Source organism: Peromyscus maniculatus, chromosome 15, assembly GCF_049852395.1.
Source record: "Peromyscus maniculatus bairdii isolate BWxNUB_F1_BW_parent chromosome 15, HU_Pman_BW_mat_3.1, whole genome shotgun sequence".
In the NCBI taxonomy this organism is placed as follows: domain Eukaryota; kingdom Metazoa; phylum Chordata; class Mammalia; order Rodentia; family Cricetidae; genus Peromyscus; species Peromyscus maniculatus.
Genome location: NC_134866.1, coordinates 31,341,549 through 31,363,205, shown reverse-complemented (window position 1 = coordinate 31,363,205; position 21,657 = coordinate 31,341,549). Strand labels below are relative to the sequence as shown.

Genomic DNA, 21,657 nt, shown 5'->3' with positions numbered 1-21,657 from the left:
GTGGGGCTCAAGGCCAGGGTTCGGCTGGCACGGGGTCACCGCCGCCCCGCAGACCCGCCAGCGTCCCCAGGCCCGCTCCGGCGTCCGGAGCTCCTCCTCCCTCTCCCCCCTTCCTCCCCTCTCTCCTCTGGACCCCTCCCCTCTTCCCTTCCCCTCCTTCCTCCCCCGGGCCATCTACAAACTCGACTCCAGCCCGGTCCCCGCTCCCCGCTCCCTCCGCCAACGCCCAACCCCCTCCACGGCTTCCTCTTTCCGTTCCTGAAACAGTGTCGTCCAGGCCCCGGGAGGACGAGCCGGAAGTGCGTCATGACCTGGCGCCCGGCGCTTCGTTTGGCGCGCGCGTCCCAAGGCGAAGTGGTGGACTCTCTTGGCTCTTCGCTCGGGTCTCCTCGGGTTTGGAGCAGCTGCGTAGCGTGGTGTCCGCGGTTGCCGGCATGCCGACGTCTGTGCTGGGCTCGGTGATGGCGGCCTCGGCGTCGTCGTCGGCCGCCTCCCTGCAGGAAGCTTTGGAAAACGCGGGGAGGCTTATCGACCGGCAGTTGCAAGAAGACCGCATGTACCCAGACCTGTCGGAGCTGCTCATGGTGTCCGCCCCAAGTGAGTGAACCGGCCCGTGGGGCGCCCTGTTTCCCCGCCTAGAGGATTCTAGTCTGATTCTCTGCCTTAGTCCTTAGCACTGTATTGATGCCTGCGAGGACATTCAAAGTGTAGGGCTTGGTTTCCTGAATTTATTTATTTTTTTTTAAGAACAAGCAAACGCCTTTCATTTTTCTTGTCTGCGCTTTGTTCGTTGGAGATACTTGAAGAGGTTAAGAGCAGGCTCATTGAATCCAAGTCAGAAGAATCTTCTGATCCAGATTCCATTTTTGTACATTTCTTGTGTCAGTTGTGAGCCAGTCAGAAAAGCAAACGAGTTAACTTGGGAATCTGCAGTGTTCTCTCAGTCATGTCTTATGTGTACAGTTAGTATATTTGTAAGTGCTGGGACGAACCAGTAAAGAAATACAGGAGTCAGAATGCCCAACTGACAGGGAGGGTAGAACAAAGTCTATCTGTCAACGAACGAGATAACTGGAAAGTATTTGCCTTAACTTTAAAAAAATTGTAACCAGCTAAAGGTTTGTGGAATTGCATTAGTTGCTACAAAGTGACTCTTGGGACGTGAAAGTTGGAGAAAAGCAGAGAAATGTTAAAATACAGATGAGACTTGGTGAGCAAAAACGCAGGTAATTTAAACAGGATAATCCATGTGAAGTAGACCAATACATGCTAACGATTTATAAAAATCTTTTGAGAGATTTTTAGTCAGAAATACCAGAAGCAAGTACTAGAAAAAAAAAAAAATACTTGACAGCCACTAACAAATGGCCTTGCCTTATAGAATGTATTTGGCCTATTAGCCACAATCATCTTAATTTGTCCTCCTTTAATTGGAACACAAGATACAGAGTCCATGCTTTCTGATACTCTTTTTTTTTTCCTTACAGACAGGGTTTCTCTGTGTAGCTTTGCGCCTTTCCTAGATCTCGCTCTGTAGACCAGGTTGGCCTCAAACTCACAAAGATCGCCTGCCTCTGCCTCCCGAGTGCTGGGATTAAAGGCGTGCGCCATCACCACCCAGCTGAAAGTTTTCTTGACCATTCATATTCTCTTCTTCGCGGAAGTTATTCATCCTTTTTGTATTGCTACTTCATTTCATAGGTGCATTGTTGTATTAAAATTGTATTTTAGTGTGGGCAGTGGTGGTACATGCCTTTAACCCCAGCACTGGGGAGGCAGAAACAGGTGGATCTTTGAGTTTGAGGCCAGCCTGATGTACACAGTGAGTTCCAGGACATCCAGGGTGGTTACACAGAGAAACCTGTCTCAAAAACAAACAAACAAACAAAATTGTATTTTATGAATAAAATTTACTTTTAAAAAAAGAAAAAGAATCCCATGGAGGAGTGAACAGTTATGTGAATGAACCATGTTGCGGGAGGCATCCCCGTGATTATTCAGTCATGGTAGTCAGTATTTAATGTCAGTTTCCCCCAAAATCTGTGTATTCTAAACTAGATCCTGATAAGGCGCATGGAATTATTGGGTTATCAGCAGGTAAAGTGTTCAGGGCCCTGAAGGACAAGTTAAGTTGATCAGCCCACTCCTGCCCCTAGGCTCTGAGTCATAGAGCAAGAGAAAGAAGCTCAATAAGAATTCTTTATTGAGAGCAGTCTGTGGTCCCCACCAACTCCCAATAATATATTGCATTTTTGGTACTATTTGTATGTTACTTTTGGGCTGGAGGAGAAATCCAAAGGGAAAAAGAATGGATTGTTTGGTTTGGACCTTGCTTTGGTTTTTAGGACAGGATCTAATGTAACTGGTGCTGGTTTCTAACAGTAGTCAAGGATAACCTTGAATTCCTGATCCTCTTGTGTTCGCCTCCCCAGTGCCAGGAATACAGGCATATGCCACTAGGCCCAGTTTTTCCTGAGCTAGGAATCACAGCCAGGTATTCATGCAGGCTAGGTAAGAACTGTGCTAACTGAACTGCATCCCCAATCTTGATAACCTTCCCTCATGATGGAAACCAGTGACTGCCCCATCCTGTAACAATGGGATTTCTCAGGTCTACTTTTGTAACAGGTCAGAACTCCTTCATTTTGGAGACGCTGGTGGTGGGGTTGGGTAGAGGCGGCTTGAATTGCTTTTCTAGTCTAGTTGATGAGTGGTACCTTACTGATGTATATAAATGCTTCATTTAATTTTTTTGTAGACAGCCCCACTGTTTCTGGAATGTCTGATATGGATTACCCTCTGCAAGGACCCGGTTTGCTGTCCGTACCCAGCCTTCCAGAGATCAGCACTATCCGAAGAGTGCCCCTCCCACCTGAGCTGGTTGAACAATTTGGACGTATCCTATTGTTTTTTATGTAGCTATTTTATAAATATTAGATTAGTGTTTTCATTATTATAATTACTGTTCTATGTTTACATAATGTCTATAAGTTACTTAAGAGTTTTCCGAGCCACAGAGAAAGCTCAGTGGTAGAGCATCTGTCTAGCATGCCTGAGGCCCAGCTGTTCAGTCCTCACTACCCACCTCCCCCCAAATTTTCAGTCTTGGGTGCTGGCATATATCTGTAATGCCAGTACTCAAGAGGTTGAGGCAGGAGGATTATGGCCCTCTTGCAGCCAACCTGGGTATATAATAAGGCCTTACCTCAAAAAGAGTGCCTGGGTAATTTGCTTCCTTATAAAATAGATAAGCGTGGGTCAGACATGGTGGGACGCACCTTTAATTCCAGCACTTGGTAGGCAGAAGCAGGCTGATTTTTTTATTTTTATTTTTTTAGTTCAAGGCCAGCCTGTTCTACATTAGAGTTCCAGAACAGACAGAACTACATAGTGAGACCCAGTCTCAAAAGAAAGGAAGGAAGGAATAAAGTAGGCGAGCATGATAATACATACCTGTAACCTCAGCCGTCGTGAGGGTAAGGCAAGAGGATTGCAGTTCCCAGGCCAGTTTGAGCTAACAGTGAGATTGTCTCAGGAAAAAAAAAAAAAAAGGAAAAGTCTTTCTATATCGGCTGGAAATAATTCAGCAGTAAAGAACACTGTCTGCTCTTGTAGAGGACCCAGATTAGATTCCCAGCACACACTTGGTGGCTCACAGCTGTCTGTAACTCCAGTTCCAGGAGCTCCGAGGCACTCTTCTGGCCTCCATGAGCACCAGGCACACACATGGTACACAGACAAACAGGAACACACACACACACACACAAAAAAAAAATAAAATAAAATAAAATCATTTTTAAAAAAGGAAAGGGGAGAGAAGAAAGGAAGGAATGTGGGTGGACAGGAGCCTCATGCATGCCAGGCAAGCGCTAAATCACCGAGTGACACATCTAGCCAGGAGATCATTTTTTAATCCTAAGTTTTAAGTCAAAAGCTATTGAACAAATTGAAAAAGAAAATAACAGCGTTCTGTGGACCTTACATTCATGCCTCCTCAGACATGCAGTGTAACTGCATGATGGGTGTTTTTCCTCCCATCAGCAGAGCTTGGCTCACAATTGACAGTGACATATTCATGTGGAACTATGAAGATGGGTAAGTATGGAAGGCAGGGTTGGAATTCTGTTAACCGTTACTGCTTGTTGCGGGTAGTGTTCTACTCATCAGAAGCTGTCTGATTTTACCTTTTTATTTATCTTGTCTGGGTCAGTGTTTCCCAGTATGCACACTGGTCATCTGTGGACGTTGACGTGTGGCTTTGGGGGCCAGGGAGATGGCTCAGTGGCCAAAGTGCTTGCTAGGAAAGCAGGTGAGCCTAAGCCCAGATCCTCAACACTCACATAGGAGCCAGGCATGGCCCGACGGTGGTGGCGCACACCTTTAATCCCAGCACTCAGGAGGCAGAGGCAGGCGGATCTCTGTGAGTTCGAGGCCAGCCTGGTCTACAAAGGCACGTTCCAGGAAAGGCGCAAAGCTACACAGACAAACCCTGTCTGGAAAAACAAAACAAAACAAAAAGCCAGGCATGACTGTATACATCTAACCCCAGTACTTGAGGGGCAGAGGCAGGGAAATGCTGGGGTCTTACTGGCCAGCTGGTCTAGCTGCAATAGTGAACTCCAGGTTCAGTGAGAAATTGTCTCAAAAAATAAGGTAGAAAATAAAAGAAGATAGCTAACATTGCCTAACCTCTGGCTTTTATACATGCACACACACGTATACACAATGTGGGTTCTCTTTGTAACAATTTCTCAAGCAGTGTTCTCGGTCCAAGTACTGCCGCAGCCAGCTCATGGCAAGCACTCTACCATTGAGCTACACTCCCCAACCAAAGTACTGCTCTTGTTTTATATTGTTTACCAGTTGGTTTGCTTGTTTGAAATCCTGGGATTAAACCTAGTGTCTCATGCATGCTAGGCAAGTGTTCTCTCATTGAGTTATATATATCCCCACCTTTCAAAGGACTTCTTGAGAACCAAGGCATAAATTCCAAGTTTGTAGTCTATAGAAAAGATGATAATATATTGGTATTTTTGAGCCATTATTTGGCATTTTTTAAAATTTTTTGGTTATATTTTATTTCTTTTGTGTATATGGGTGTATGTGTGTGGGCATAGGTTTAGGTGTGTGGGTGTGGGTACCACAGGGTATATGTGGCAGTCTGAACACAATTTGCATGACTCAATTCTCTTTCTACCATGTGGGCCCTGGTGGTGACATTTTAAAAAAGACTTATTTTCCTTGCATTTCTATGGACTAGGAAGCTGATAATTATTGAAATGATAATTTGGTTGTTTCATGGTTTTGGACTGTGTGCAAATTAGATATATAGAATATATAAAATCTAAAGCCAGTGTTTCTTAAATAGAGTAGTATTTGATCTGGCTAGCTCTCTTGGCCTTGAGAGGTAAGTTCTGTGTTATTTCCACTTCATAGTTCAGTTACTCAGTTATCTATTTGAGTCATCTATGTTATCCTTATTGAGATAGGAAATGTCATAGAAGGTGCATGTAGTTAAGCTGTTACTCTTGCATTGAATAACTAATGCTCCTTTTAGAAAGATGCATGTGCGTATGAACACATATTTAAAAGACTTAATTGTATCAAAATCTTACCATATGACAATTTATATTCTGTAGTAAGATAATTTCCAGTTAAAACTATATTTAAGCCAGGCATTGTTGGTACACACCTTTAATCCCAGCACTTGGGAGGCAGAGCCAGGAGGCTCTCTGTGAGTTCGAGGCTAGCCTGGTTTACAGAGCGAGATCCAGGACAGGCACCAAAACTACACAGAGAAACCCTGTTTTGAAAAACCAAAAAAAAAACAAAACAAACAAACAAACAAACAAACAAACAAAAAACCAAACAAACTATATTTAACTAGATGGGTGTTTTAGTCATAATAGAAATGGTCCATGAATGTGATAGTTCTAAAAAGTCTTCATATTAGTGACATTTTTACTTTTCTATTCAAATGTAACACTCATTCATTTAACAAATACTTACTATTGTCTTGAGACATGCATATGCCTCCTCTTTAACTAGGGTTCGGTGGGTAGACCTGTATTATGGCAAGAGTTGGCTTTTTTCCAGGGTAAGAGTTAAGCTGAATTTGGATTTGTTTGTTGCTATAGTTACTTAAGTAGCATGGGTTTCTGAATTCCTTTATACTTTCCCTGCATTAGGATGTAAATTAGACACTGGAGAATTTTACCTAGTCTCCTCTTAAGTTTTCTGAACTCCTTCCCAGAGTCCTCTCCACACTGCTTTCCTGTCTCAGCAGGAGATGGGTGTTAACTTGGCAGACAATACCTGCAGCCCAGTCGGACTGATCAGATGTTTAGGATGTTGCTCTAGTTTATCCTTATATAGGTCTAGTGCCTGGGTCTTAATCCTTTACTAGTTTTGTTTGCTGTGTCTATTCTATATCTAAGTTTATTCAACTAATAAGAGCATTGTAAATAAGATTTAATTTATGTATATATACATATATATATAAACATGTTTTCTTTACTTTGACCAGAGGTGACCTTGCCTATTTTGATGGACTCAGTGAGACAATTCTTGCTGTGGGGCTTGTCAAACCAAAAGCTGGTAAGAAATAAAACTATCAGGATGAGATTATGACTATACACATAGTCTCCAAACGTTTTAAGGGCTCAATCAAAAAATTCCTATTCTTTCTTCTAACACCTGGCAGCAATCACTCTACTTTATCTATATGAATGTTTTTTTTTTTCCTGTAGTGTTTGTTACTTTGTGTCCAGCATGCTTCACTTTAATGTGTCTTCACAGATCATGCATGTTGGGTATCTGAATTTCCTTCCTTTTCTGCCAGGTGTGGTGGCTCATGCCTGTAATCCCCACACTGGGGAGGTGGAGGGAGGAGGGTCAGTTCAAGGTCATCTTCAGCTAAATCACAGGGTCGAGGCCCACCTGGGCTACCTCAGATGCTGTCCTCAAATTTTTTTTGTGTGGCTAGATATGTTTGCACTGCATGTGTATGCTACACTTTTAAATGACACCATTGAACCAATTATTTCCTGTTAGTTCTTTTCTACTGTTTACGTACGTTAATACTCTAACATAGTAATATTTAAACATCACAGTTTGCTCACCTGGATTCAGACTTTTGCTGTCTAATTAGGAACTCACTTTAATGGATAACTGTATTTTACTCATGCTGAATGCTGTGGTTTTCAGAAGATAATTTACCTTTGTCTGCTTTGCCCCAGGCATCTTTCAACCTCATGTACGACACCTGCTGGTTTTGGCAACCCCTGTGGATATAGTAATTCTTGGACTCAGCTATGCCAATGTACAGACAGGTATGGTAATCCACTCAAATGCTAGGTTTTTGAAAATAATAATGTGTTGAAAGTTATTATTATAATGGTTTTCAGTACTAAGTCCTCACGTGAGTTTAGGTTTGTTTTTCTTGATATTTTGCTGTATGATAAATATGTGTGCTATAGGTGTAATTTAAGATGAATTATCAAATTATCTTTAGTGAAGCTTTGTGTGCGTTCGTGTGTGCTGCTAGGAATTGAATTCAGGAGCTTACATATAGAATAGCAAGCACTTTACTACTAAGCCACATTCCTGACTGCTGTGTTTTGTTTAAGATTTATGTATTTATTTATTTATTGGTTTTTTGAGACAGGGTTTCACTGTGTAGACCAGGCTGGCCTCGAACTCGCAGAGATCCTCCTGCCTCTTTCCCCCTCCACCCCCAAGTGCTGGCATTAAAGGCTTGTGCCACCACAGCCAGGCAAGGTTTCTTTTTATTTTATGTGTACGAATGTTTTTCCTGAATGTATATATGTGCACTGTGTGTGTGCCTGGAGCCCGAGGAAGCCAGAAGATGATGTTAGATCCCCTAGGACTTAAGTTACAGGCATTTTTGTGATTGGCCATGTGGGTGCTGAGAACTGAACCCCAGTCGTCTGCAAGAACCCCTGAGACTGAGCCATCTCTCCAGCCCCTCAAGCTTTTATGGTAACTTTATAAAACATGTTGTAGGCATTTGGGAAGTTTTAGTAGGAATTCAGTCAAGTTACCAGTTCTCAAGATACTGTGAGTATCATTTTAAACTTCAGAAAGCTAAGAAACTGTTCCCTGCTTTTTCTTGTTTCAAACTCACAGGTTCCGGCATTCTTAATGACAGTATGTGCGGTGGAATGCAGCTGCTTCCCGATCCTTTGTATTCTCTTCCAACGGATAACACTTACCTGTTAACAATCACTTCCACTGATAGTGGCAGGATCTTTTTGGCTGGAAAGGACGGCTGTTTGTATGAAGTAGCATACCAAGTAAGCCTTAACATTTACAAATTTGTCTGTTTATTTTTTCTATCTCTCTTGAAAAGGAAAAGAAAAGCGTTTGTTTCAGTTTTCTAATCGCATGCTACATATCTTATTAAGGAAAATACACTACAGTCTACCATCACTATTCCATACCCATGAGACCCAGTCTCCCTCCTAGGTAAAACCCTTCTTTCTTGGGGCAGATGTTGGTATTCTGGAACTTGAACTCAGAGCTTTACAAATGTTAGACAGGCACTGTGTCTGTGAACTGCATCATGGCTTTCTCACGATGATAATCTGTTTGGTATGTGTTTTTAAAACAATGGTTCCCAACCTGTGGGTCACAACCCCCTTCTGGGGGTTGCATATCAGATATTTATAGTACAAGTTGTAACCCCCAAAATTATAGTTATGAAGTAGCAACAAAAATAGTTTTATAGTTGGGGTCCCCACAACATGAATTATATTAAAGGGTGAGAACTACTGTTTTAAAGCATAATACTGACATTTGTATATGTGTATTTATACACACATGAATAAATACCTGTTTACATGTGTGTGTGTGTGTGTGTGTGTGTGTGCACTAGCAGACAGCATACTTTTGTAAATGTATGTCCTTACTTAGGTTACTGTTAGTTAATTTCCCAATTGCCTTTTTATTGAATATGTCTTGAAAGTCATTTGTTATATTTGTAGATATTTTTACTCATAGAATAATCTGTAGTTAATTTTGAAAGGTATGTTTTACTGTATTTACAATTACTGGTGATTGTTGTGGATATCGCTCTGTATAATAAAATGCTGATTGGCCAGTAGCCAGGCAGGAAGTATAAGTGGGACAAGCAGAGAAGAGAATTCTGGGTACAGGAAGGCTGAGACAGAGAGACGCTGCCAGACGCAGTGATGAGAAGATGTTAAGATACCGTTAAGCCACAAGCCATGTGGCAACTTATAGATTAATAGAAATGGGTTGATTTAAGATATAAGAACAGTTAGCAAGAAGCCTGCCAAGGCCATACAGTTTATAAGTAATATCAGTCTCTGTGTGTTTACTCATGTCGAGTGAGAGAGATTTGTCCTGACCGTGGGCCAGGCAGGAAAACTCTAGCTACAGGTGATTCATGGAGACTTAGAGTTTTTAATGAGCGTGGGTACAGTCGTTTGTTATATGGCTTTACGGGTACTGTATTGTTTTTCTCCAAGGCAGAGGCAGGCTGGTTCAGTCAAAGATGTAGGAAGATCAACCACTCAAAGAGCTCGCTCTCCTTCCTTGTGCCTTCCTTGCTGCAGTTCACATTCTCAGAAGATGGTAAGTAGGAAACAAATTTGGCAAATAAAACAGATTTTTGGTACTTCCAGAGTTAACATTTTCCTCAGAAATTTGCATGCTTCGTTAAAATACTTGTCATATTAAATTGTATGAGGTGTCTCAGAGAGCAGAAGCATTATAAAACAAAAAACGTAGATTTTAATTTCAAGTTATTTTCTACAGATTTAGGGTCATTCCTGGGTCATACGCCCCAAATGCCTTTCCCTCAAAACGTGTGTATGTGGTCTGTCTCTGCATACAGCACACATGCACAAGTAAGAGAGACAGATTTACATATGACAAATGGTCTAGAATGAATTCCCAGTTCAAATGTATATCGGGGCGGGGGGGGGGGCATTGTTTGTTTGTTGTATTTGTTTGGTTTTTTCAAGACAGGGTTTCTGTGTGTAGCCCCAGCTATCCTAGAACTCACTCTGTAGACCAGGCTGGCCTCGAACTCACAGAGATCTGCCTGCCTTTGCATCCTCAGTGCTGAGATTAAAGGTGTACACCAGCACCGCCCAGCTGTAATATATTTCTCAAACTCTAAGCAGTCCTTGTGCCATAGCCTCCTACAAGCTAGGATTACTGGAGAGCAGCATCCAGTACCTTGCCTGACGGAGTGAGTTATTTGTGCTCCCCTTGACTGTGTTCCCTGGCTCTGTCCTTATGCAGATATTGTAGACGTTAACAACCAAGCAAGAGAGTAGAGTGCAAATCCTGAGGCCTCAGTTTTAATTTGTTGTAAAAGGACCCTGTGTTCAGTCGATGATCCTCAGGGTTTGGTTTTCTTTTGTTTTACTTTTAGATCCTATTGTTCAAATTGAAATTGATAATTCAAGGAATATTTTGTATACACGATCAGAGAAAGGAGTAATACAGGTAAATATGCATATTTGCGACTATTTAAAAATAGAAGAGCATTCCTGTTTTATTTTTTAAAAAATTACTGTGTGTGTGTGTGTGTGTGTGTGTGTGTGTGTGTGTATACATGTACATATGCACACCTGTGTGACACAGCTCACATGTGGAGGTGGAGGACTTTAGGAGTCATTCTTTCTCTCTATCATGGTTTCTGGAGATGGAACTCAAGTTGTCAGGCTAGTAGTGGCCAGTGCCGTTAGCCAGTGAACTATCTTACTGCTTATAGTGGCCAGTGCCGTTAACCAGTGAATTATCTTACTGCTTATATCCCTGTTTGGTTTTGCTTTGGTTTTTGTTTGTTTGTTTGTTTTGTTTTTTGAGACAGGGTTTCTCATGTAGCCCTGGCTGTCCTGGAACTCACTCTGTAGAACAGACTGGCCTCTGCCTCCGAAGTGCTGGGATTAAAGGTGTGCACCATCACACCCTGCTCGTCCCTGTTTTATGAAGATAATTTAGTCACTCAAACTTATCCGTGTACTGTGAATTTTGTTGTTGTTTGAGACAAATTCTCTTGATGATCTTGAAGTCTTCTGCCTCTACCTCCCACGTATTGTTATTCCTGGTGTGTATTGCCACACCTGGCTTCAACTCTGTGCTTTTTTTTGATAAACACCTCAAACAGTTTCTTAGGCCATGTTTTGTTTGTTTGACTTGTTGGGATTTCAAACATCCTGATGTTTCCTTGTCTGGTAAGTACCAAATTATTCTTTAAAAGAACAAGTCAGCTTTAATATAATGGATATGCTATGTAATTGTGTCTAAAGGAGCCCTTTTTTATTCACAGGTTTATGATTTGGGCCATGATGGGCAGGGGATGAGTAGAGTTGCCTCAGTTTCACAGAATGCTATTGTCTCTGCTGCTGGAAACATTGCTAGGTAATATGTTCTTTATTGTCAACATTTCATTTGCAGAAATGATTATACTATAATACTATGTTATACTATACATACATATTATACATATGTATATATATATTATATAGTGTATATATATAGCACATATATGTTATATATACTATACCAAGATTAAATTAAGCCTTCAAACTTCTCTAAAAGATGAATGGTTAAGGAACATCATAATAAGTTGTTTCTCAAACCTTTTTGCTATAGACTGTCTCATGTTGGTTCAAAACATAAGGTGGTATGTCTTAGTGAAGTATAGCTTTTTGTGTTTTTCTCTCTTGGACTTTTTTTCCAAAGGTGCTGAGAATCAAACCCAAGGTCTCCCACAGACCAGGCAAGCATTCTACCACTTAGCTGACTCTCTAGCCTTTTTCCTTGAAGCTTGGAGCTCAGGTTCATTGTTGCAAACATTACAGGTGTTATAACAAGATAACATAGGCCAGCTACTCTTGCAACAGGCCTACATAGTACAAGGTAGACTTTCATAGCTGTAATATCCTTATTTAATTCCTAACAAAACAAACTAAGTGATACAGTGGCTTCCTTTGGCCTCTTTTTTTTTTTGCGGGGGGTGGGGGGGGGGTGGGGGGGTGTTTTGAGACAGGGTTTCTCTGTGTAGCTTTGCACCTTTCCTGGAACTCACTTTGTAGACCAGGCTGGCCTCGAACTCACAGAGATCCGCCTGCCTCTGCCTCCGCCTCCCGAGTGCTGAGATTAAAGGCGTGCGCCACCACCGCCCGGCTTCCTTTGGCTTCTTAAAGAGCTAGAACCCAACCTGGAATCTAAGGACTTCTGTATTGGACTCTACACTGATTGTTGCATATGTCCCAAACTCCTTAGTGATCTGTAGACATTCTCCACACTTTATAATAGAGGTCTCAACTTTTCAGTTTAGATTGTCTGTAAACTGGGTAATTGCAACGATCAGATGTCATAATGAAAATCTTCAGCTTTCTTTTCCTGCCTATTAATTACAGAAATGTATATTCTGAGTGCAAACAATTAGAAAGATGGGCTTCCTTTTTCTTTATCTTCTGGAAAAATTGCCAAGTCTACAAGAAAATGAACAGCATGTTAAAAAGTCATGTACTACCCTGGATGTGGTGGTCTGTATCTAGTCCTAGGCTCTGGCAGCTGAGGCAGTAGGGTTTAACTTTGAGGCTGCCTGGGCTACACAGGGAAACTCTGTCTCAAAACTATTAAATTGATGAAGAACCCAACTATGTGTTGTATCCAAACTGACCAATTATGATTTGGGATAGCTATCTAAACTCTCCAGGTGCTAGTCTTTGCCTGTTTCTTAACCTTCTGACTGACTAACCAAGACATTTGGAAGGAAGTAAAGTGCGGGTATCATGTCTTTCCGCTTCCATTTTCTTTTAAGTACCATGGTCACTTTGCAGAAAAATTAGCAAGCAGGCATGGTGGAGCACTCAGAAGGTGGAGACAGGTGGATTTCTGTGAGTCATAGACCAGCCATGACTACATAGTAAGATGCTGTCTCCCCAAAAAGAAAACACTGGTGGTGGCGCACACCTTTAATCCCAGCACTCGGGAGGCAGAGCCAGGTGGATCTCTGTGAGTTCGAGGCCAACCTGGTCTACAGATCGAGATCCAGGACAGGCACCAAAACTACACAGAGAAACCCTGCCTGGAAAAAACCAAAAAAAAAAAAAAAAAAAAAGGAAGGTAGGAAGTTGAACTATTGTAACTACGTAATTACATAGTAAACATTTAATTTCCCAGTAGTTCTAAAATTTGGCTTTGTTTCTTTTCATTGTTCTTGACTTACATTCTGTTTTGCCTGATACAGTATGGCTCCTCTCTCTCTCAATACAGAATACTGTATGAATTTGCATATCATCCTTGTACAGTGGTCATGTGATTCTCATCATTCCAATTTGAATGAATATACTGCAAAAGCCAGCACAGCTCTAAAAATTTTTATGGCTTTTTTTTTTTCCTCTCCACATTCTACCATTAGAATTTATGAATTATATTGGCCTTTAGTCTTTTTAATGCAGAACACTCTTTTCATTCATTTTCTTTTTTTCATAATACTGACATTTGGGAGGAAGGTACAGGAGTTATTTATAAAATATTCCAATCTCTCAATTAGTCTTCCAATCTATTGTATTCCCAGAAGTAATGTTTTGTTTCTTAAAACTAAAGCTTCATGTCAGCCAGGCTGACCTTGAATTGCTGATCTTCCTGTCTACTTGCCCAGCACTGGGATCAGAAGTGTGTACCACCACACCCAGCTCTCACTTCTTTTTCTAAACCAATACACACAGGTTACATAAACTAACTACATTGCTGCATCTGGAGTCGCTTAATGGCCATTCCCCACTCAGAGTTTTCTCCATTATTTATTTCCTAGTGACAGAGGTCTGTTTTCTCTCTTTTAATCAGTAGTGATCGCTGCAGTGGTGATTTGATTCCTTGGGTTTATTTGGCCTTTTTAAATGGTCTTTTAAGTGGTTTGAAAAGAGGTCTAGTCTTAACTATACATATACTAGAGTCTTGTTACTTCCTACTTCTACTATGTTACTTTCTAAGGAGTTGTTAATCTTATTTATTTATTGAGACAGGGCCTCTCTATTATATCTCTGGCTGTCCTGGAACTAAGTACATAGACCAGGCTAGCCTCAAACTCAAAGAGATCCACTTGCCTATGTCTTCTGAGTCCTTGGATTAAAGGCACATGCCACTATACCCGCCTCAGACTTGGCTTAATAAACTAGAAATGCACTTGGGTTTTGTTTCCTATAGGACTATTGATCGTTCCGTTTTTAAGCCGATTGTTCAGATAGCAGTGATTGAAAACTCTGAATCCCTGGACTGTCAGTTACTGGCCGTCACTCACGCAGGTACGTTTGTTTCCATATCTGCCGTGGCTATTACGAATTTGATGATACTTGGTTGGGAAGTTTATGATGAGAAACGTTTTCCCTCCTTCATTAGTTATTAAGCTGTGCTGAGAAGTCATAAAATGAGGATTTATTTATTTATTTTTAAATGGGAGATGCTGTTTCCCTACTCATACTGTGATGTGTAACCAGACCTGTAAAGTGAAGTGGCTTATTTTTAGTGACGGACCCTTAGCTGAGACACAGGCTCCCTTGATTTGTCACAAGCTCTTGCTATAGAAATTATTAAGTCACTGCTCAATTCTGTGACATTTTCTAGAAATTTGTTTAAATTGCTAATCTGTGATTTCAGGCCAGTGAGGAGAGTGATGTGTGCTTTAGCAGCAGTCTGTGTTTATGTGTGAAATTTCCTCATTGCACGTGTACTTCTGGTCCTTACTTTTTGTTACCGATGCATACCTTTACCCCTCATCAGGTGTGAGGTTGTATTTCAGCACTTGTCCATTCAGACAGCCATCAGCTCGGCCCAACACACTGACGTTGGTTCACGTCCGACTACCTCCTGGATTCTCAGCATCTTCAACAGTGGAAAAGCCTTCAAAAGTACACAAAGCTCTGTATAGTAAAGGTAAGTTCTGAAGTGCTGTAAGATTTAAGATTAGGTTCTTCTTCTTTTTTTTTTTTTTTTAATGTGCATGAGTGTTTTGCTTATGTGTATGTACACACACCATGAGCATGCCTGGGACCTGGAGGTCAGAAGAATGCATTAGATCTCCTGCAACTATGGTTTTCGAAAATGGCTTTGAGCTGCCACGTGGGACCTGGGAACTGAACCCAGGTCCTCTGCAAGAGCAGCAAGTGCTCTTAACTGCTGAGCCATCTCTCAGCACCACTACCACCCACATTTTTATTTATTTATTTTTTTGAGACAGAGTCACACTGTGTAGCCCTGGCTGGCCTGGACCTCTCTGTAGCCCAGGTTGGCCTTGAACTTAGAGCGATCTACCTGCCTCTGCTTCCCAAGTGCTGGGGTTAAAGTTGTGCACCACTGTGCCAGGCTCTCCCACCCTGTTGTTGTTCAGTATCCAAACTTAACTTTTCGAGAAGAATTTCTTCAAATAACTAATACTGTGTATCATCACAGCACTTTGTAAGTTATAACTTTAATCATATGGTTCATGATAGAAATTAAACCCTTCTAAAGTGTAAAAATCAGTGGGTATTAGTTTATTCAGAGTTGGACAGTGATCACCACTGTCTAACTTGAAAGTATTTTCCTTACCCCAGGAAAAAGACCATGTCCACCAATAGTTGTTCTAGCTCTGGAAAATCTTTGATCTCCCTTTCTTATTAATTTGTCCATTTTGGACACTTTATGTAAATAGAAGAATATGATTGGCTAAACACGATGCTGTAAAGATTAATGATGGTAAAACGGGTATTAGGACTTTCTCTCCAATTTAGAAAATTATCGTGTCTGTGGGGTTGGGGGTAGCCACGTGCCCTGGTTCATTTGTGGAAATGAGAGGACAGCTTGAGAGGGTGGCCTCTCTCGTTCCACCCAGGGGGGTTCCAGAAATCAACCCAAGGTGTCAGGCTCGCAACGAGCCTCTCCTGGCTGAGCTGCCCCACTGGTCCTGTCTGTCTGAAGCAGTGGTTCATTCTGGAACTCAGGCCAGCCTGGAACCACCAAGGAGCCCAGTGCGGCCTCAAAATTGCAGGTCTTGGCTCAGCCTCCCAGGCACTGGAATTACAGGCAGGAACCACCATGCCCTGGGCATCTCCTTTTTATTGTTGGATAATGTTTAATTGTAGAAATCATACATTTGCATGCTGTCCACCTTCTATTGTGAACTACACTGCTCCTATAAATTTTTGTGAACAGGCTTTCACAACGTCCTCAGTTTCTTACTTCTGTTGGATGAAGTTGTTAGATCATGTGGTCACTTTGCTTTACCCGTGAATAACTCTCAGATGTCTCTCAAAGCAACTAGGACAGTTTACACTCTTTCCTAGTGTGTAAAGGTGCGCTCACTTTGACTACACTCTTTCCTAGTGTGTAAAGGAGTGCTCACTTTGACTACACTCTTTCCTAGTGTGTAAAGGAGCGCTCACTTTGTCTGCACTCTTTCCTAGTGTGTAAAGGAGCGCTCACTTTGTCTGCACTCTTTCCTAGTGTGTAAAGGAGCGCTCACTTTGTCTGCACTCTTTCCTAGTGTGTAAAGGTGCACTCACTTGTCTGCACTCTTTCCTAGTGTGTAAAGGAGCGCTCACTTTGTCTGCACTCTTTCCTAGTGTGTAAAGGAGCGCTCACTTTGTCTGCACTCTTTCCTAGTGTGTAAAGGTGCACTCACTTGGCTGCACTCTTTCCTAGTGTGTAAAGGTGCGCTCACTTGTCTGCACTCTTTCCTAGTGTGTAAAGGTGCACTCACTTGTCTGCACTCTTTCCTAGTGTGTAAAGTGCGCTCACTTGTCTGCACTCTTTCCTAGTGTGTAAAGGTGCGCTCACTTTGACTATACTCTTTCCTAGTGTGTAAAGGTGCGCTCACTTTGACTGCACTCTTTCCTAGTGTGTAAAGGTGCGCTCACTTTGACTGCACTCTTTCCTAGTGTGTAAAGTGCGCTCACTTTGACTGCACTCTTTCCTAGTGTGTAAAGGTGCGCTCACTTTGACTGCACTCTTTCCTAGTGTGTAAAGGTGCGCTCACTTTGACTATACTCTTTCCTAGTGTGTAAAGTGCGCTCACTTGTCTGCACTCTTTCCTAGTGTGTAAAGGTGCGCTCACTTTGTCTGCACTCTTTCCTAGTGTGTAAAGGTGCACTCACTTGTCTGCACTCTTTCCTAGTGTGTAAAGGTGCACTCACTTGTCTGCACTCTTTCCTAGTGTGTAAAGGTGCGCTCACTTTGTCTGCACTCTTTCCTAGTGTGTAAAGTGTGCTCACTTGGCTGCACTCTTTCCTAGTGTGTAAAGTGTGCTCACTTGGCTGCACTCTTGCCAGTACTTGTTTCTGTTGTCTCCGTCCTTGTGGAAGTGAAGGTGCTTTTACCTGTTGTAAAGACAGTGAGCAGTTCCCAGGTGTTGTCACCACCTCCCCCTCTCCCCCCAGAAAGAACAGTCCCGAGCCTCTTACTCTCTTACTGAATTGAGAGCCCATTGTGTATTCTAGATTCAAGGCCCTGATCAAACGGGGGATCTGCTGATTCGTATCCTTCCTACATGTGCTTTATATTTCACTGTTAGGTCTAGAATTTTTTTTCTTCTACTATTTAATTTTATTTTGTGTGACTGTATGTGTGTAGACACACTTCTGCCATGTGTGAAGTCAGAGGGCAATGTCTAGGAGTTCGTTCCTCCTCTCCCCAAGTAGGTTCTGGGGTCAAACTCAGATCATCAGTATTGATGACAAGACCTTTACGTTGATGCCACCTTGCCTGCTTTAGATTGTAAAGTTTATGTCACTCTTCCAACTTATTAAGTTGGCTTCTTTTTTGTTTTTTTGAGACAGAGTTTCTCTGTGTAGCTTTGCACCTTTCCTGGATCTCGCTCTGTAGACCAGGCTGGCCTCGAACTCACAAAGATCCGCCTGCCTCTGCCTCCTGAGTGCTGGGATTAAAGGTGTGCTCCATCACCACCCAGCTTCTTTTTTAATTAATAGTATCTGTATTCTCTTTGAAGCCAACACAAATAAAGTCAAGTTACTTTGTCTTCTCCCTCCTTCCCCTCTGCCCCCTTTCTAGACTTAAGTTTTAAACTCAGAAAATATAGTCAGAAAAAAATATTGTTCTTATTGTGTATACAATGCAATAAATCCTGCAAGCTCTCTTTTTTTTAATAATTTTTTTAATTAAGAGATTTTCTATTTATTTTATATACCACCCACAGATTCCCCTGTCCTCCCTCCTCCTGCTCCCCAGCCTTTCCTCCCAACACACCCCCTATTCCCATGGGGAGTCAGCAGAGCCTTTTTACCCTGACACCCAAACCACACAAAGATGCAACAAAGAAAGAGTTACAGACCAATCCCTCTCATGAACATTAATGCAAAAATACCCAATAAACTATTAGCAAGCTCTCCTTTTTAAAGTAGTTTATTTTAATTTTATGTGTATTGGCTTTTACCTGCAAGTATGTCTGTGCACCACGTGCGTGCCTGCTGCCCCTAGAGGTGAGATGCGGGCATCTGATCCTCTGGAACTAAAGTTACAGACAGTTGTGAGCTGCCATGTGGGTGTGGGGATGGAACCCACGTCCTCTGAAGGGGGGCCAGTACTCTTAACCACTTGCCATAGCAGTCCCTGAAAATTGCAGGTTCTCCAAAGTTCCACAAACTAGAATTTAAGAATTGTCCTCTGCCACTTTAATATAAACTACTGGCCCTGTATAGTTAACTACTTAAATATGGTCCTGACCTACAGCAATAATGGACAGAAGATTGATGTCACTAATGTTAGTCTTAAGGGCACAATTTAGGTAGAGAAGCTAGAATCAAGCACAGGGGAATATACACTGGTACCTGTATCTGTTTTTCTGTCATGGTGTATTTGATTTCACTGGTATGTAGACTATTTCACTGACTGAGAAGACATTGACATGAAGAAAAAACTTACATACTTAATAATCTTTTATAAGTTACTAATGAAAATTGAAAAGCTTCAAATACAGAAAAATGAAAAAAATAAATGTTTCTCTAAAGGACTCACAATAAGATCAGTAACACTTAATAAGAGCTTTCTAATGACTGCAGGTTGTGTGTGTGTGTGTGTGTGTGTGTGTGTGTGTGTGTGTGTGTGTACACATTTGTGTAGGACCTGTGCTTTCTAATGACTGCAGGTTCTCTGTGTGTGTGTGTGTGTGTGTGTACACACTTGTGTAGGACCTGTGATTTCTAATGACCTCAGGTTCTGTGTGCGCACTTGTGTAGGACCTGCAGACAGCTTCAAGGGTCATTCCTCAGGCTTAACCCACTCTTTCAGTTTTCTTGAATTTTCTTTTCTTGTTTTGGAAACAAGTCTCACCGGCCTGGAACTCACTGAGTAGTGTCGGCCGGTTGGTCATTGAGTCCCAGGCTTCCGCTCATATCCATCTCCCCCAGAGTAGAGATTATGGGAGTTGAACCTGGATCCCTCTGCTTACAGGACAAGCATTCACCACCTAAGCTATCCCTCCAGCCATGTACATGGTTCTTTCAAGGCATTTGTCTTTACTTATTTTGTAACTTGTTGAATTAGACCTCCTTTCTGTTTCTTGATGTATATACAGTGTATAGGTCTGGTATTTCCTTTGTTCAGTTTATTTGTAAACATTTTTAGTTATACATCTAATTTTTCCAAACACTGTTTATTTAAAAACAAAGTCCTATTCTTTCCCCATTAGATTGTTTCCAGCATTGTATAAATTGTATATACTGTTGATAATTATTAAAGTTATTGGGAATACATGTTATTTAGCATCATGTAATAATATTTTGTGTGTTTAACTTTTAGGAATTCTACTGATGACAGCCTCAGAAAATGAAGATAATGACATTTTATGGTGTATCAACCATGATACATTTCCTTTCCAAAAGCCAATGATGGAAACTCAGGTCAGTTGTTTTGAGACTTCCAGTGAAACTAGTGTGTGGTGTGGGTCAGACCCAGAGCTCTGTGTGTGTTAGTCAGGAATTCAGTTGTTGGACACATCCCTATTCCAGTGCCAGATGTTTTAAATGAGCAATAGTATAGTAAATAACTTTGTCTATTGAATTGTTGCTACTTTCATAATAATTAATATATGATTAGAAATCTTTGAGGGGCGCTGGAGAGATGGTTTGATGTTCGATCATGAAGACTAGAGTTCTGATCCCAACACCCACATCGGAGGCTGACAAACACCTGTAGCTCTACCTATAAGGGATCTGATGCTCTCCTCTTGCTTCCTTGTGCACCTGTGCACTAATGTGCACATATACTTAACACAGACACAAACATGAGCACGTGTGTACACAAAAAAAATTTAAAGAAATTTAAAAATTTTTTTTAACTTTTTTATTTAATGTGTCTTAGTGTTTTTCCTGTATGTATGTATGTATGTACACTATGTGCATCCCTGGTACCCACTAAGGGAAGATGAGTGTGGGAATCAAAACTGGGTCCTCCAGAAGATCACAATACTCTTATTGACTGAGCCTTCTCTCCAGCTCCAAAGAAAGCAACCTAAATTAAGAGTAAAGAAATGTATCTTCTTAATTCTTATTGTTTGTTTTTTATCTCTGTCAATAGTCATACACACACACACACACACACACACTCACACAAAGAAAATCTTTTTTTTTTTTTTTTTTTGGTTTTTCGAGACAGGGTTTCTCTGTGTAGCTTTGCGCCTTTCCTGGGACTCACTTGGTAGCCCAGGCTGGCCTCGGACTCACAGAGATCCACCTGGCTCTGCCTCCCAAGTGCTGGGATTCAAGGCATGCGCCACCACCATCCGGCCAAAGAAAATCATTTTGGGAGTTCTCATTATGTAGCCTTAGATGGCTAGATCCGGCTAACCTTGAACTCAGAGACCCACCTGCCTCTGCTTCCCAAGTGCTGGGATTACAGGCATGTGATGTCTTACCCGGCGCTAAAAACATCTTAAAAAGAAAACATTGGGTTGAGCGTGGTCATGCACACCTTTAGTTCCAGCACTCAGGAGGCAGAGGCGGGCAGATCTATGTGGGTTCAAGGCCAGCCTAGTAAAGCTTCATGTTGTAATACATGTAAGAATTCAGAGCTCAGAAAGATACAAGTGCAGTCCTGATTTGGGGGCAGGAATAAGGTTTGAAATGACTTTGGCACTCTCATTTCCTCGTCTATAATAGTTGCCATAGTACTTTTCCTCTGTGAAGATACCATGAGATTAAATGAAATCATATACATAACACACCCAGATCATTGCCTGGGACAGAGGAAGGGTCTGATAAATGTTATCTTTCTGTTACTTTGTTTATTGAGATGGGGCCTTGCTCAAAAGCCCAGGCTAGTCTGAAACTCAGTGTCTGGCCTTGTCTGCTCAGACTTCCTGTTCCCCTGCTTCAGCCTCTTCAGTGCCTGGATTACAGTCATGAGTCAACACACCCAGCTTCACTATTTTTTCAAGTAATTTGTATAATATTTGAGTTCTCAATCAGATGTGAACTTTTATTTAAAAATAAAAATATCAGCCACCAAAAACAGTGTGTAACTGATAAAATTCTAGTTTTCTAAAAGTAAGTATACAAGAGACACACTTGGAAAATCTGTATAGACTGGGCATTGAATTAATTAGGGAATTGTCAGCATTCTTAAATGTTACAATGATTCTTGGTTTAAGAGAATCTC

General features: G+C 41.6%; 1 protein-coding gene across 4 annotated transcripts in view; it reads left to right on the top strand.

Annotated features, from left to right (window-relative positions):
- Nucleotide 1: 1 nt before the first annotated feature.
- Nup155 (nucleoporin 155) overlaps nt 2-21,657 on the top strand; it is a 58,580-nt gene continuing 36,924 nt past the window's right edge. For all 4 annotated transcript variants that reach the window (XR_013044711.1, XR_013044712.1, XR_006063931.2 and 1 more), the window contains exons 1-12: nt 2-597; nt 2,759-2,896; nt 3,999-4,095; nt 6,527-6,597; nt 7,239-7,331; nt 8,149-8,315; nt 9,513-9,618; nt 10,427-10,500; nt 11,327-11,418; nt 14,218-14,315; nt 14,791-14,943; nt 19,801-19,901. Coding sequence is in view for 1 of the 4 variants with exons in the window: in XM_042261456.2 (XP_042117390.1) it covers nt 435-597; nt 2,759-2,896; nt 3,999-4,095; nt 6,527-6,597; nt 7,239-7,331; nt 8,149-8,315; nt 9,513-9,618; nt 10,427-10,500; nt 11,327-11,418; nt 14,218-14,315; nt 14,791-14,943; nt 19,801-19,901 (1,353 nt within the window). In the remaining 3 variants the exon portion in view is untranslated. The remainder of the gene's footprint in view (nt 598-2,758; nt 2,897-3,998; nt 4,096-6,526; nt 6,598-7,238; nt 7,332-8,148; nt 8,316-9,512; nt 9,619-10,426; nt 10,501-11,326; nt 11,419-14,217; nt 14,316-14,790; nt 14,944-19,800; nt 19,902-21,657) is intronic.